At 37.4% G+C, this 15,800-nt stretch overlaps 4 protein-coding genes across 4 annotated transcripts; 3 read left to right on the forward strand and 1 right to left on the reverse strand.

Moving 5' to 3' along the window:
- Positions 1-218: 218 nt before the first annotated feature.
- On the forward strand, positions 219-1,748 carry LOC105314769 (gamma-aminobutyric acid type B receptor subunit 2-like; the record flags this gene model as incomplete). The annotated part of the gene is made up of 6 exons (XM_020003760.1): positions 219-345; positions 393-500; positions 550-693; positions 749-1,075; positions 1,134-1,298; positions 1,351-1,748. Coding segments are annotated over 6 exons (880 nt in total), but the record flags the coding sequence as incomplete, so codon positions are not given.
- Positions 1,749-1,826: 78 nt separating this feature from the next.
- On the forward strand, positions 1,827-5,123 carry LOC109587519 (uncharacterized). Its single transcript, XM_020003762.1, has 10 exons — positions 1,827-1,881; positions 1,926-2,029; positions 2,077-2,232; positions 2,289-3,291; positions 3,345-3,482; positions 3,526-3,663; positions 3,718-3,838; positions 3,896-4,103; positions 4,156-4,752; positions 4,970-5,123. The coding sequence occupies exons 1-10, from the start codon at positions 1,872-1,874 to the stop codon at positions 5,060-5,062; spliced, it is 2,568 nt and encodes an 855-aa protein (XP_019859321.1). The 5' UTR covers positions 1,827-1,871; the 3' UTR covers positions 5,063-5,123.
- On the reverse strand, positions 5,086-14,089 carry LOC105314770 (cilia- and flagella-associated protein 65-like). The gene is made up of 38 exons (XM_020003761.1): positions 13,910-14,089; positions 13,758-13,860; positions 13,664-13,699; positions 13,451-13,581; positions 12,900-13,099; positions 12,639-12,820; positions 12,458-12,571; positions 12,256-12,364; positions 11,948-12,063; positions 11,701-11,847; positions 11,593-11,647; positions 11,463-11,536; positions 11,344-11,412; positions 11,189-11,296; positions 11,062-11,142; positions 10,945-10,999; positions 10,752-10,837; positions 10,643-10,696; positions 10,350-10,591; positions 9,296-9,434; positions 9,199-9,249; positions 9,038-9,123; positions 8,696-8,936; positions 8,480-8,654; positions 8,105-8,411; positions 7,961-8,029; positions 7,774-7,905; positions 7,484-7,727; positions 7,251-7,439; positions 7,082-7,195; positions 6,868-7,017; positions 6,577-6,717; positions 6,384-6,500; positions 6,134-6,300; positions 5,993-6,050; positions 5,727-5,947; positions 5,349-5,681; positions 5,086-5,291 (listed from the first exon to the last, which is right to left on the reverse strand). The coding sequence occupies exons 1-38, from the start codon at positions 14,059-14,061 to the stop codon at positions 5,156-5,158; spliced, it is 5,184 nt and encodes a 1,727-aa protein (XP_019859320.1). The 5' UTR covers positions 14,062-14,089; the 3' UTR covers positions 5,086-5,155.
- A 63-nt stretch (positions 14,090-14,152) lies between these two features.
- On the forward strand, positions 14,153-15,787 carry LOC105314771 (dual adapter for phosphotyrosine and 3-phosphotyrosine and 3-phosphoinositide-like). Its single transcript, XM_020003763.1, has 7 exons — positions 14,153-14,318; positions 14,381-14,503; positions 14,598-14,731; positions 15,150-15,283; positions 15,404-15,451; positions 15,506-15,568; positions 15,635-15,787. The coding sequence occupies exons 1-7, from the start codon at positions 14,218-14,220 to the stop codon at positions 15,713-15,715; spliced, it is 684 nt and encodes a 227-aa protein (XP_019859322.1). The 5' UTR covers positions 14,153-14,217; the 3' UTR covers positions 15,716-15,787.
- The last annotated feature ends 13 nt before the right edge of the window (positions 15,788-15,800 follow it).

The raw sequence follows: 15,800 nt of genomic DNA on the forward strand, positions 1-15,800 counted from the left end.
ATTTCGGCCTTTTTTAAAAATGGTTGTAACTTGAAAAATTCAAGTTGGAATCACCTCAAACTTGCTACACAGCATAAGAACATCAATATGTATCAGAAAATGTAATAAAAATTTGGGATAATTTTGGGGTCATTTATTTAAAAAACCATTTCATTTTTTACTGCATGAAAATGAATAATGGCTACTGAATTTTTAGCTTTATTGTTGACTTTTTGTAGGATCATAAAACTAACAAGTTATAAACTAAACTATATCGTCATACTTGGATCAGGACTACTTTATACCAGTGTCTTCTTTTATTCCTTATCACTACAAAACCCGACTATTCAAACAATATTCTGCAATGTAAGTCTATTATCATTATGCACTAGCTCTCATGAAGTTTACTGTAGACTCGTGTTTGGCTGTTTTCATTGTCTTATGATCTCTGCTTTGGAGTGATACTAGCTAAAACTTGGAGAGTATACTACATATTTAATAATCCAAAACCAAAAAAGAAGGTACCTTATCCACGATATGTCCAATGTACGTATTATCTTATTACAATAGGGAGTCAGAGATTGGCACCTTTTACTGATAATATTTTCAATTGTTGCTATTGATGTTGTTATCATTCTTGTTGGCTCAACTCTACCCCAATCAAGGCTGACCAGTTTTCAAGCTGTAGATGGTGAACATCCACAAGTTGTTAATGTAACTAAAAGTACTGACTGTACAATTAATAGTTAAATGACAAGCTCCTTTGTAGGAGGAGGGAAAGGTACAAAGGAATTACGTCTATGTTTGTAACAAGCAAATTGGGACTATCATTTGGCTGGGGGTGTCATTTGGTTATAAAGGTATCCTCCAGGTTCTTGCTATTTTCATGGCCTTCCATACTCGCCGTGTGAAAGTGAAGCTGCTCAATGAGTCGATGGAAACAGCAACAATCATCTACATAAACAGTATCATAATAGTCTCACTCATTGTGACTGAGTTTACTCTTCCCACACATCACAATATCTACTCAGCACTCTTTGGGCTAGGACTCCTCATTGAAGCAACGTTGTTTGTTGGACTCATCTTCATTCCTAAGGTAAGCTGGCCTGGAGCAACCCCATACCTTGGACTTTGGTTCTGTTCTTTGTCTCTAGATGATTCGTTTGTATTTTGATCCTCAAGGAGACAATATTTTTCCCCAGAATACAACTGTTGCTCCAGCAACTTTGACAAACAACATTTTGGATGAAAAAGAATCATCTGAAGTTGTTTTAAATTTGAAAAAAAGAGTAAAAGAATTGGAAAGACAGCTTGTGGAGGTACATTGAAACTTGTAAGAAATTAATAATTATGATTATTATTATTTTGTAGTTGAAATGAACCAAAGACTCTACATACATAGTCTACATACTGTACATGCATAGATATTTGGCATTTTTATTTGCTTAGGTCCAACATTGTCAATACTATTTCATTACTAGATCCAGAGCTAGAATAGTTAGTATTATGCATGCCTCTCATGGTTCTTCTTGTCTTGTTTTGTTGATGTGTGTTACCAGTGGCTATTATTGTATCATGAAAAGAAAGACTAGTCAATCCTGTTGCTTGCTCACTCAGTCTTCCTATCTCATATTAACTCTCTGTTGTTACTAGTTTCAGGAGTTCTCACTGTATCTTGCATTGGATCAGTTGTTGAAGGATTTGATCATATTCCAGCTTGTAATAAGACTAATCATATTAGTAATATTATTGACAGTATCATAGGACATGGTGTCCTTATGTTATGTCAAAGTTTGACAAAAAAATATGTTGTCACAATAGACTAGCAAAATGAATATCATTACAATACAGGCGTGGCTCATTTCTTTTGTTGATTTCAAACACTGCGAGAAATGGAGATCGGTATGTATTTGTGTGCTTGTTCTTCACTTGTTTCTCATCTACAGGTGGAGAGACTATACTACCTGGGGCTCCAGTTAGCGTGAAGTGGCTTGAAGAATGGTATGAAGGAGAGATATTGGAAATGGGGCGTCAAAACGATCTCTTTAAAGTAGATATTGCCTCAAGCTAGTTTATGCATGCTATAATAATTACTAGATAAAAGATACAGGTACTGAGCTGGCGGTATTGCTTGAGAAGTCTCAGTTTAAAGTTATTGATGCATCAAAGCCAACACACGAGCAGTTCAGCCCAGGATCAGAGGTTGCATACTATGACAATGGACTCTGTAACTGGCTAACAGGAACTATTGAAGTTAGCATTTATTAATACTAAGGCATTGCATTTTAATCTGTGGTTCTTTTGTATAGGATGAGTTTACAGAAGAATCAGTTCTTGTGAAATGGAAGAGAGAGCCAGCAATGGATTCCAATATCAACTGGTTTGTGGCTGATAATGTTGCTCCAGCTATACCAAATGAAGCCGAAGTTGATGAAGCTAACGAATCAAAGACTCACAGTAAAATCCAACTGCCCAGCATGACGAAAGAAGTGTCTCTAAGAGATGTTCTTGACGAGGTACCGAGACACAGGAAGAACTCAATGTATCACGAAACAATGACAACCATTGATCACCAGCCAGTGCCATCCATCAATCCACAGGCTATCCCGTTTCAGAACAAACTGCCAACATTTGACAAGTTTGTGGAGGATCTCAACACTCAGCATCACGTCAAAGGCCACCGTACAAGTGTCTCAATGAAGAGATACTATTCTGAGAATTTCTCCAAAGGCAAATCTCAAAATAGCGATCACAAATTGGAGAGGTACCTTCAAAACCAAGCGGCACTCTTGCATGGGAAGGTAGACCACAGCATATTACCCCCTGTCTGGTCTTACGTTGGTCAGGCCAAGGGGATACCCCATCACCCTGCCTCAAGGTTCTTTAGACACGTCCGCTCTGCCACACACCTAACTAATGCTTCTGGACAATACTACGGGAGTCAAGGGTGGATTAAAAAACCTGGTTACCGTCCTGTGAAGAGAACCAGATCTGAGCAGTTCCAGCTCTCAAAGTCACCTTCTGTGATATCTGAGGCTAATTCTGAGCCTTCTCCTTATGCTCAACTAATTGTCCCTGGAAGATCTCGCATGAAGAGACAAGACATGTCAAACAGGCCATTACCAGCTCTTCCTGATGAAGATGAAGGAGAAGAACCCAATGCTAGTGTGCTTAGTGCTCCTTATGAAGTACCTCAATCGCTGTCTTCTCCTGCTTCATGGTCAAACCTACATCCTAAAGTACAGCCTAACAATTACTCACAGCATTTGGAAAGTCTTGACGAGGTTATGGACATTGATCCAAATGTCACAAGTACAATACAGGCACATTATGCATGGGGTTTTATTTATATTTCATTGCTGTAGCTCCTACCATCGTATCGAGTAGTAAAAGTGAGATGATGGTCAGTGCTGGAGGGACCGTCACTCTTTTCTGTGAAGCAAGCAGCGACACTCCAGTAACCTTTGAATGGTCAAAGAATGGACAGAAACTAACTAGCAATGGCAAGAAATAACTTTCTCTTTACATCATTTAATGTATTTGTAGATGATCGTGTAGCGTTCCCAAGACCAGGTAGCCTGCAGTTGTATGGTTTGTGTATTGATGATGCAGGAACCTATCGATGCACTGTTATCAATCAAGGAGGAGCTGCTATATATAAGTGTAACCTTTATGTTGAAGAAGGTACATTTATGATAGTTATACATTATTGGTATCATGTACACTTCAATTGTGCAGAATCCTTAAAAAGGAGTTTCTCTCGAGAAGACAATCTGGATAAAATAGCCAAGCAAATGCCTGTACCATACTTTGATAACCTTTACAAAAGAGCTGACGACCACTCCTTAACATCAGTTAGGTAATAATGACACTATATTATGTGTATAAGTCTGTTGTGGTATTGTACCTAATACAGTGATACTGATGATGATGATGCCTTTCACTCACAAGCTCCAGCATATGATGACTATCCATTAACTATGGTCCGTCACACCCTCTCCCTAGCTTCAATGGGGGCCACAATACAAGACATAGACAATAAAGATACTGCAGTGTTAATGGAGACCCCACCTGTGGCAGAGAAGGTAGCCAAGAAAGAGAAGAAGAGGAAGATTAAGAAAGAAGTAAGTGTTCATTAAAGAGGAAAAATTGTTATTTTACAATAAAATATTACAGTCAAAGAAAGCACGCAAGGCTGCTGCAGAGAAAGATAAAGAGAGAAGAGTGAGCAATGTCTTGATGAACGAAGTACAAGATTATCTCGGAGGCTATGGAGAAGATTATGGACAAATGACAGATGAGATGATACTTTCAAGTGGAATTGAACCGGACACAAAGGATAAGAAAGACAAGAAGTCAAACAAAAAGAAACCAAAAAAAGAAAAGAAAGCAAAAAAGAGCAGCAAGACCAAAGTGAATCAAGAGAAAGAGACCTCTCCTAAAGCAAAACAAGTTACCATATCAACACAAGAAGAACTCATTCCTCCACTTCCTCCTCCTTTAATGGAAGAAGAAATGATAAGAGAAGAAGGAGAAGGAGCTCCTGCTGATGACCAACATATGTCTCCTCTTCAAGGAGCAAGGAGCCGAGACAGTATTGACGCACATCCATCATTTGAGAGCTTGTTAGACGATGATGAGGAAGAGCTTGAGAGAGAGGCTGGTGAAGGAGAAGAGAGAGTAACACCACCAGAAGAGACAGAACACTACACAGAAGGTGTGAGAAGATTGCAAGAAGCAAACGAAGAGTATGAGGAACAGCACTTTGGAAAGGTAACTAGTATTTGCTTATTACTCTGTATACACTTTGCTGTTAATAAGCTGCCTAATACATGTACTGGGCTTTAGTGAATCATGTAGACCTACTGTAGCATTCTTTTGTCAAATATTCATGATCTCAAGTTATGTGGACGATGAGATCAAAGTTCATATTTGAAACTCTCAGTCTATGAATAAGGATTAGTAACAATGAATCTCTCCTACCTCACAGGGTGAGAAGCAAAAGAGCCATAACAATAAACGTGGACCATTCAGTAAACTTTTCAAGACAAGCAAAGAAGAAAACATGCTAACAGTCATTTAGTTAATGGCTTTGATTTTATTTCATTTTGTATACATTTTAACTTTGTAGATATCAAAACAAACTTGTAGTATACTTCTTTCTACTATAATATAGCTACATTGTCTTTGGAGGTTTGGCGATGGTGTAGAGTGGAGCTGATAGATTGAGTTCTTTGGCTAACGACTCACGAACAATGTTTAACAGAATATTCTCAACTGTCTTCTCAGTCATGACCTGAAACTCTGGAGAACTAGAAATGATAAATAAAAATGATAATATAATAACAGTTGTTAGACCAAGTCTCTACTTTTTAATTTCAAATCCAATCTTGTCTTCGCAGTTGAGTGCTGCAAGAGGAGGTGGGGGTTCAGGTAAGCCAACACTAATGGCTGATACTGTTTCAAGTGGTTTGTCGTCTCTTTCAAAATGAAAGGATGAGGAAGAACCTTGTTCTGCAGTATCCATAGGAAGGTTCTCTAGTCTAGCAGCATAAACGTGACGAGCGGCTACCAGTGTCTCCTTGCTGTCAATGGCCACTGATGTTGGCTGATATTTAGAACTGAACTGAGAGAAGAAAGGTACTGGTTCCTGAACTAGAGTGGTCAGTGAACTCTTGAAATTACTGTCAGTTAGCAACTCTCTGTGTAGCAAACATTAATAATAACAATAATGCTTATAATAGTACCTTAGCATTTGAGTAAGTATAGCATCAACAGTAACACTTTCACTTCTTTTAACAGTCACCATTCCTTTCTCATTAGTAGGGGGAGAGTGGTTGAATGAGAGGGAGCGTTGATCAATCGTGTAACTATCAAAATCATCAAATAATTTAGAATAGTCTGATATTGTGTGTGTTTTAGCTGTAATCCCAATACGTATATATTGTACAGTTGGAGGCTCTGGTGCCTAGCAGGAGTAAATAACACCATGTTTAATTCTAGATGCACTTACTTTGATTTCCTCTTTCAGTCTTTTCCGTGTCCTAGTCTTACTCTTAACAGAAAGGTCACTATGAAAATGAGAACAAAAATACCAAATGGTGAAATTCACTATAAAGTAGAAAGGGTGTGTATGTACATGTACAGTACTCACAATTTCTTCCATTCCTCGTAAGTCTTTCCTGTTGTATGTCCAGTTACCCTTGGAGTTGTTTTGGTCTCAGGATCAGCTATAGTAAAGTGATGCTGACTGTCACTGCCACTTTTATTCCATTCCTCCATCTTCTTCTTGTAAACAACTTGCTCTGATTCATTAACAATCTAGTTATAAAATAATAACAAAATGTAGCCATTCTTCAACAATGTGGAATCATTATGGAGGAACATTGCTTCAAATGTTGTACCTTGCAAGTGATGTCAGTATCATAGACAGCAGGAGAACTAAGTGCATGAAATGTAATGCGGCAAGTGATGGCTTGACTGGGTTGTAAGTATCCTGACTTTGGATGTATTGATACAATCTAGTTATAAAAATCAATTTAATAATTAATACATGTACATGTACATGATCATGGAGGGTCTCAAATTACATTTTACCTTTTCCAAAAGGTGTCCGGTGAGTTCCCAATTGAATGATAAGCTATACTGTGATTGATTCTTTAGAAATATTAGTCTCCTCACCACGGCATAAAGTGGAATGTTCCCTAAATTGAACCTCTCCTGTGATTGTCCTATCATCTGCAACAACAACAATACACAACAGTTAATAAACCATACCATAATAGGAGTCTATAACTACATGCACATGCACATGTGTATTAATTTTTAGCTCATTCTCATCAAAATTAGATTGTTTTATAAATTTTTAAATTACGTGTACCTGACTACCTGGTCAGGTAGTTTAAGGTCCGATATTTCTGGAATATTTTGAGTGACAGGTTCCAAATCAATTTTTGATATCAAGTCAGTAGCTAATCCTTCTCCTTGGAAACTAATAGTGAGTATTGATCCAGTTGATAAACAAACCGACAGATCAAACTATTAAAATAACAACAACACAGTGTACCCATAGCTGCTAACTTCAATGTTATGAAGAACTTACTGTGTATGATTTAGCTTCAGTAGGTGAGAAGACAAAAGGTATGGGAGTTGTTTGTCTGGGAGGTAGTATACCCTCTGGCTCCAAACACTTGAGAATACAAATCCCATAATTAGTCTATAGGGACACACATAATGAATGAATGAGGATCATGGAATGGGTTAAGACTCACAGCAGTTAGTTCATCAAGTGGAGCAGTGTCTATGGAGTAAGCTCCAGTAGTGTCTCCAAAGTTAGTGAGTCCAAAGTATTGAATTTGATGAGACTGAACATCAATAGGAACTGGAGCAAAGACATGTACAGGAGAAAGATAAGTAATGGATGGACTGTTGACTGGTGAGGTTGATCCAATGAAATTAAGCTAGAATACACTGAAAGGATTCCTTCAGACACATGTAGACTAACCATTATCTCTCTTCCTCTGTTAATCTTTAGCAAGACTGGTAGCTGACTGAGCCCAAGGGTAGAGTGACGGTAAGAACACCTAACAATAACCCTCTCCCCCACACTAAGGACTCCTCTCTTTGGACTTATGGTATAAAGACCATTCTTCACAACATCAAACTCATGCTGCTCTGTAGCGTTAAGACAACCAGTCTCAGACCAATACTCTGGTTCCAAATACATATCCGCTGGGAACTGGAATCCCCTACAGGACACATGTGACCAATACATGTACATGTACATATCTTTACCATTCAGTAGGGACACTTGAGTTGTTTTCTAATAATAAATAATAAACACTCTCCTTCTCCTTGGCCAGTGCTGCAGTGCCAAAGTTAAAGTCAACAAAAGCTCTTGTCAGTGTGGGGACCTTACGAGTGACACTAAACAATAATTAAACTAATAACGTGCACTGTCGATATGGCAGACTCCATGTACCTGTGTCTTGTTGATATTGTGTATCTGAGCTCTTCAGCTGACGGGTACTGATTAAGGAAGTAATTCAACCTACAGGAAGTGATTGTAATGAACATGAGCCAATGATACAATGAGTGTATAGTGGATCAAATAGAATATACTTACCTGTCAATCTGCAGCATGTTCCAAACTTGAGATTTACTCAGTGAAGCAGTCATTCCATCAGTTTGCACATTAATGATACAAAGGCCTGGATACACTCCTCTGAACTGGAAGCTACACAGCAATACCCAGCCATTATTCCTGTTAGCCATTAAGTTAGTCTCTCCTCTATTGTCAGTATTATTATCACCAGTGAGTCTATAGTATAATGATGAGTGTATGAGTCCTGGTTGTGATGGTCGCAGTGTTAAAGTGAGTGGCAGCTTATAATGTGGAGCTAATCCTCCTTCAGCTTGACTCAACTCCACACCTACGTGTACATGTACAGTGTAAAATGTACATTCATTTATGAGGCATCACTGCAGTGGTGTTCCTTACCATGGGTGGTTTTCCCAAGGGGTACCTCTTCTTTAGTATTATCTTCAAATTCAATGACCTGTGATAGTCCTAGTCTAAAACTCACAGTACAGTTTGAGACATTCTCCAGTTCAATATGGTGTCTCCTTGAGGTCCCAATACTGACAGACTTACAATCAATCTCATTCCTTGAACACTAACAGAAGAACATAAACATGGAGAGGGTGTATCCATTACCTTAATGTTTCCAGTTCCTCCATGTCCGTGAAGCTTAATGGCATACTTGTATCTGTGGGCACTCTTCTCTATGTTGAGGTTTCTAAATGTCGTGACAGCAACAACTTTGACACAGTAGTCTTTCTCTTCCAATGGGCTGAATCTAAAGGATACTCCTGCTGTATCACACGGACCTATTGATAGTATCTGTGGATTAACACTCATGATGTGAGCCTGGGGCCCTCTTGTCTGCCATACAACCCTACACAATAATAATAATAATAATAATAATAGTAATAATAATAATAATAATAATAATAATAATAATAATAATAATAATAATGATAATGATGGGATATGTACCTCACAGGCAGGCCACAAGGATTCTTAATGCTCAGATTCACTTCAGAATAGCTACCAATAAGTGTTGGCATAAAATACACATTTCCCTAATAACCAATCAATATATACAGTACCAATAATGCACAGAACATCCAATGTATTGTGTGTCTGTCAGTTCATACTTTGCTTATTTCAATTTTGGGAGTATCAGCTAATCCAGAAAGCAACAGATCCTAATATTCATAACAATGACTGTCACTGATTATGGACTATATGTACTTGTTTATAGTCAGGGCAGTTGTTCATGGTACAGCTCAGTATTGATTCATAAAGTTGAGGAAACTTTGGAGACATTGAGAGAACAAACAACTGATGGACACCAGTAATGAGACCACACTCAGGCTTTATATCAAACACACTAATAATGAATAAAATAATAATAATAATAATAATTTAATAATGAATAATAATTAGAATATTGAGGGTACAAGTGGGAATGTATAAACGAGCCAATTATCAAAAAATACCCAAGGCTATAGCCCATGGTTTTTTTCAAAAAATGGCTCCAAAATTACCCCAAATTTTTATTTCATTTTCTGATCATATTGATGTCCTTATGCTGTGTAGCAAGTTTGAGCTGATTCCGAGTTCAATTTTTCAAGTTACGGCCATTTTAAGAAAACGTCAAAATTATGAAAAATACCCAAGGCTATAGTCCATGGTTTTTTCCAAAAAATGGTTAAAAAATCACCCCAATTTTTTATTACATTTTCTGATACATATTGATGCCCTTATGCTGTGTAGCAAGTTTGAGGCGATTCCGACTTCAATTTTTCAAGTTACGGCCATTTTAAGAAAACGTCAAAATTATGAAAAATACCCAAGGCTATAGTCCATTTTTTTTTTTGAAATAGGATCAGAAATCAGTAGTAATGAGTTTATAAGTGAAATTAGTAATAATAATAATAATAATAATAATCTTTAATATGTTAGTGACATTGAAGTCGAGCGTCAGAGATTGCTACATCAATGTCACAGTCACTGGGCCTATATATTGATCTATGTTTTTCCAAAAAATGGCTAAAAAATCACCCCAAATTTTTATTACATTTTCTGATACATATTGATGTACTTATGCTGTGTAGCAAGTTTGAGTTAATTCCGACAAATACTTTTCAAGTTAGAAGCACTGTAAAATATGCAAATACCCTGTACTGTACTGTATAGTCCATGCTTATTTTGAGACAATAATAATTTTCATGTGAAGCATCAGTTGTACAGTTTTATAAGTACACAAGAATTACTATATCAATCAATAATGACAGTGGATTACCTTGTAGGGTCAGGAGTAAACTTGAACATGACAGGAGTGTCCCCTCTGTTCCTACCCACTAGTGTCCTATAGACCGTCCGTTTCTCTATTGTACTAGGGAAGACAATGTTACAAGTATTGAAAGAGAGGGAGGGGAGGAACGGCTCGGTCCCTGGAGAGAAGCTATGAGCAATGGCCCTGAGGTGAAGACACCAGGGCAGTATCAACACTTGATCATTAACCATACTGTAATTACGTAATGACTGAGGAATAGGAATGGAATGAAGGACACACACATCAATACTGGTAGTTACTTTGTAACAAATGTAGCACTCAAGTTGACGAGAGAACAGCTGATTGGGTTTATCCTAGAGTATAATGGAGTTGATGATTGTACATTATAAATAATAATACTACACTAACAGGCCAGAATGTAACATCAAATACAACTGTAGTGTTTGGATGAATCTGTCTCTCAGAAGGTACAACCTGAAACACTTCTCCTCTCTCTAAATCAACCAAAATACAATGAAGAATGAAGAATGAACCATGAACCATGGACCATGAACCATGGACCATGAACCATGGACCATGAATCATGAATCATGTACATTACCAGTACTCCAGACACAGTACACGTTCCCTTCAGTATGATTGGTAATAGTTACCACCTATTAATGATACATAATGTGTGTGCATTCCTTTAATAAGCTTCATTGTGTGTATTACATACCTTTTTCTCTGATGACCTCCGATATGGAGTAAACCCAAAGTCAATAGACTCCACATCAATACTGACATGAGTGGACTCATACTGTGAACACAATGAACAGTAACACAGTGTATGTGCAATGCATTACTGGCTCATTCTCTGGTTGAAGGTATCTAGTATACATTGAGGAGTGTTGCTGCTTCCCTTGTTCACCTCCTGAAACTGAGGCATTTTGATAAATCTGTGGATCAGCATTCTACACAAGTGCATGTACATGAATCATTAATGAATGTATAGGCATACTTCTGTTATCAGTAGGAGACCATCTTTGTCTATTGCTACTGATCCATTCTCAATACATTCATCTAAAAACTATAAGCATCAGTAAACATTAATGTACAGTAAATCCTCCATTAGATTACTTCAGGTGGGTATCTTGATAGACCAGAATAAGCAGCAGACTTGTACAATGACACATGATGAGGTTTAAGAACAACTGCATAAAGATACCCAGTACAATGTAGACAATGGATGAGGTAGGGTAGGGTATACCTGGTCTAATGGTGTCTGTGTAAGCTGATCCAATTGCATGTAATGTCAATGGCTCCTGCAAAGTATTAAGAATATAGTACCATGCATTGATGATGAGAAAATAAGTACCTGGTTGAGACAGAGTATTTCAATGACCCTGTGGTAGGGGTGTGGTTTATTAGGAGAGAAATGGAGAATGAGAGGATTGACAGAATCAGGTTTGATCTCCCCACAAGGACTATCAGCATGAAAGACACACTCAGGATCAATAAGAACCTACAATAATGATCAATGACAATAATAATAATAATAATAATAATAATAATAATAATAATTATTATTATTATTATTATTATTATTATATGTATAATGTTACTTGATAAAGGCAGTGAGCATTTGAAGTGTTCCTAATATGAACTACAACAGTTGATGACTGGCCACACTCAACACTACCAAAATTAGCACATTCTTCCATTAAACTCAACCCAGGACCTACAGTACATTAATATCATTATTATTATCATTATCATTATTATTATTATTATTATTATTATTATTATTATTATTATTATTATTATTATCATTATCATTATCATTATTATTATTATTATTATTATTATTATCATTATCATTATTATTATTATTATTATTATTATTATTATTATTATTATTATTATTACATACTTATTGGATTTCCAGTACATATGATCCTAGTGCTGCCCAATCCACCAACTGTATTGAGGTTAAAGTATCTAGCAGATACTTGCTCAGGATATGATGGAGCATAATAGAGCTAATAGTGATAATGTATAGTAATTGTTATTATTATTATTATTATTGTTATTATTATTGTTATTGTTATTATTATTATTATTATTATTGTTACCTTGTTGATGAGTGTTCCAAATGGAGGTATGGTCCCTTCAGAATGAGAGAAGGTAAGGAGGACATCTTTAAGGTGAGTCTCTGATTCTGGGAGCAATGTGAATGATGCTGGAACCTACAGTACATGTACATAACCCGGCCAGTGTTTAAGAAATGTTCATCTAATTGATCCTTAAACTCACTGGGGTTGTGTTGATAATCTCTATAGTAGCTTCAGACACAATACCAACTGGTACATCACCAAACTGAACCCTCACTGATCCATCAAACTCATGCTGCCTTGGTCTTATCCTCTTCACTGGTGACCTGCACTTCACTGGTGAGCTCGTCTTTGTGTGCTTTACTTCAAGATGAGGGTATTTACCTTATTGTATTAATAATAGAGAGTATATTAATGGTAGTCCCTCTACACATTCACAGTGCATGTATTGTTGCTTCATTACTTGTTCCTATTAGTTTCATAGTCTTGCTGAGAGAGAGGTCTTCTCCATAATGAAGGACAGCAGGTACACTGTGTACAGTGGCGGTCAGTGGCTTGAAGGATACCTTAAGGCCAATGGATTCCTTTACTCCTAAACCAGCAACTAATGGGGTGATCTCAAAGGGAGGGAAACACTCCCAACGTAACTCAGTGGGCACAAACCTAAATAAAGATAAGAATTAAACTAACAATACATTTACAATGTAATGTATCAGTGTGCTCTACCCAAGTACCCACTACCCTAGGGACCCAGTACCCTACCCAAGTACCCATTCCCCTAGGGACCCAGTACCCTACCCAAGTACCCATTCCCCTAGGGACCCAGTACCCTACCCAAGTACCCATTCCCCTAGGGACCCAGTACCCTACCCAAGTACCCATTCCCCTAGGGACCCAGTACCCTACCCAAGTACCCATTCCCCTAGGGACCCAGTACCCTACCCAAGTACCCATTCCCCTAGGGACCCAGTACCCTACCCAAGTACCCATTCCCCTAGGGACCCAGTACCCTACCCAGTGTTAGTGATGGTAATGTCAATAGTTACTGTGTCCTTTACTCCACAGACTCCAAACTGAAGTGATTCAGGTACTGTGAGGTGGGGCTGTGGTATCAGTGCATACAGTGGCACTCTGAATGCTCCTTCCTATTAAATGGAATAACTTACTGAAACTGGATCAAACTTTTAAAAGTACACGTATATGTTTAAATGTCCAATCTTCACTTACTTTTGTTTCAAATTCAATAAAGTCCTCATAGTCACTCTACAAAGGAAAGTCAAGAGAATAAATCAACACACACACAGAGGCAAGTGGTGGTAACCTTTTCTGTTGGTCTGAAGGTGATGGGCAGTGAGTAAGTGTTACCAGCACTCAATACAATAGGCTGAGGATATAATGTACTGAAGAAAGCATTGCTGGAGACCCTGTGGTGAGAATACAAAGGTCTATTATTATATTAATACTGGGACTTACTTGAATTTTATCTTTTGAGTCTTAATATTGACATTTTTAATCACAACAGACTTGGTATACTCTCCCCCAGGCTCCCATTTAGGGTACGTGACGTTAGCAGGAACCTCAAGACCAAACTTTTCAACTCTCCTTAGTGGAGCTAAGAGCGCCATTTTGTTATGTTGCCATGACAATAATATTTAACCCCTTGCAGACTAGTACTACTAATTTATTGAAACCACGCCCTTTTAAAATTGAGCCACACCTTCTCCTTTACAAGCTGAGCTAGAACCCTCTCCTGATTCCTGAGCTGTTGGAGGAGCAATAGAATGGCCAGCAAATACGAGAGTAAGTACAACAGTGATGAAGATGAAAACGAAGATATATATGAAGTCCTTCCGGAGCTTCAGTTGCAACTGGAATCAGTGAAGTGAGCCACTCACTAGTTGATAGTACATACACTCATTCTCCTCTTCCTTTTATCATTGCTAGCTGGTTCCACCCTTATCTGACCCGCCATCAGTCTGATGCTATACTCCAAACCTCACAAGAAGGTGTTTATCTTTTACGAAAGAGGAGTCGTGGGGGCTGGGGCCGCTATTCACTTGATATAAAGTAACTAGCATCACAGAAATACAGTATCATTATTGTGTGGCCTGATTCAGTTTATATTGTTATTGCAAACGTTGATTCCTTTGCATTGTTCTAGAGGTAAACAATCAGTGAAACACTTTCCGGTTGCATTGACTGAGAGAGGAGTCAGTCTTGGATCAAAACTATTTGATTCAGTTCATATATTTCTAACACATTTCCAATCAAACCCTGTCATTGCTGATGAATCAGGTTAGAACCAAAAAATGAGTTAACCACTCACCATGCAATATCTTTTAACTGCTATCTAATCTAGTTATTCAGTTACTTGTATGTAGTTTGAGTTTGTAATGTATTTTCCATATTTGTCAACATAAGTAAGTATAAAATTACCATTTTCACCAATTACTATAGATTATAAGATTTTTGAGCTGTAGACGGTAGTAATATACATATAAGGTTATCTATTGTTAGTTTAGTTGATGATACTGTGAATTGATTGTCATAATAGGACAGCCATTATCAGTACAATCAATGCTCATACCAGCAAATCAGTCATGCATTGAAGACATGAATAACGAAGGAATGTTGAAATTAATATAACTGTGAATTCTATTTGGTTTTTTATTGTTCTCTTTTGGGACAAGTTATCATTTCTTAAAAATGTTAGGATCATTTCTGGAATGTAAATTTCCCTACCCACAAAAAGTGAATGAATTTGAAGAGTACAACAAAGTGACTTGTCATTTTCTGTATGGAGACGATGATTCTGATGAAGATGATGAAACCAGAGTTGGCTATTCTGTAAGTACAGCAGAAACTATCACGATAGTGCATGGAGAAATGAAGAATATGATTATAGATTGTTTAAACAGTGACCCAAGAGTTAACCTGTCAGTTCATTCATCTCCTCTTGGTTTGTAGGCTGCCACTAAAGAAGGATACATTAAGAAGCAAGGAGGACAAATTAAAGTATGTTCACAATGTTTATCTATTGTACACATTCAATCACTGAAATGACTGCAGTCATGGAAAACAAGATGGTTTGTTTTAAAAGATGCGAATTTGTCCTATTATTCAAATCACAAAGTAAACATCAAACAAGGAAGTGAATGAGGTAGCCATTAATTGCTACTCTCTTATCCTCTCAATTAGAGTAAGAAGCCAATCAAAGTGATACCAGTGGACAAGATAGTCCATATATTAGGAGATGATCCTTCGAAATGTTTCAGGTAATATCCATAACACAATAATAGAGTCTGAATAGCGTGGGAGAGTGTAGAGTTATTGTGTTGTGTTCTGTTATTACCAATTATCCATT

Source organism: Amphimedon queenslandica, unplaced genomic scaffold (assembly GCF_000090795.2).
Source record: "Amphimedon queenslandica unplaced genomic scaffold, v1.1 AMPQUscaffold_12544, whole genome shotgun sequence".
Lineage (NCBI taxonomy): Eukaryota > Metazoa > Porifera > Demospongiae > Haplosclerida > Niphatidae > Amphimedon > Amphimedon queenslandica.

What these genes read in the sequence shown, in the direction of transcription:
- LOC105314771 (XM_020003763.1), top strand. Translation starts at nt 14,218, where the DNA reads ATGGCCAGCAAATACGAGAGTAAGTACAACAGTGATGAAGATGAAAAC. An exon ending in TTGCAACTGGAATCAGTGAA is followed by an intron (nt 14,319 to 14,380) that starts GTGAGCCACTCA and finishes TATCATTGCTAG; the next exon opens with CTGGTTCCACCCTTATCTGA. An exon ending in AAACCAGAGTTGGCTATTCT is followed by an intron (nt 15,284 to 15,403) that starts GTAAGTACAGCA and finishes CTTGGTTTGTAG; the next exon opens with GCTGCCACTAAAGAAGGATA.
- LOC109587519 (XM_020003762.1), top strand. An exon ending in CACTCCTTAACATCAGTTAG is followed by an intron (nt 3,839 to 3,895) that starts GTAATAATGACA and finishes TACCTAATACAG; the next exon opens with TGATACTGATGATGATGATG. An exon ending in AGAGGAAGATTAAGAAAGAA is followed by an intron (nt 4,104 to 4,155) that starts GTAAGTGTTCAT and finishes AAAATATTACAG; the next exon opens with TCAAAGAAAGCACGCAAGGC.
- LOC105314770 (XM_020003761.1), bottom strand. Translation starts at nt 14,061, where the DNA reads ATGGCGCTCTTAGCTCCACTAAGGAGAGTTGAAAAGTTTGGTCTTGAG. An exon ending in GAGGAACTGGAAACATTAAG is followed by an intron (nt 8,655 to 8,695) that starts GTAATGGATACA and finishes TTCTTCTGTTAG; the next exon opens with TGTTCAAGGAATGAGATTGA. An exon ending in ATTGGATTTGAAATTAAAAA is followed by an intron (nt 5,292 to 5,348) that starts GTAGAGACTTGG and finishes TATCATTTCTAG; the next exon opens with TTCTCCAGAGTTTCAGGTCA.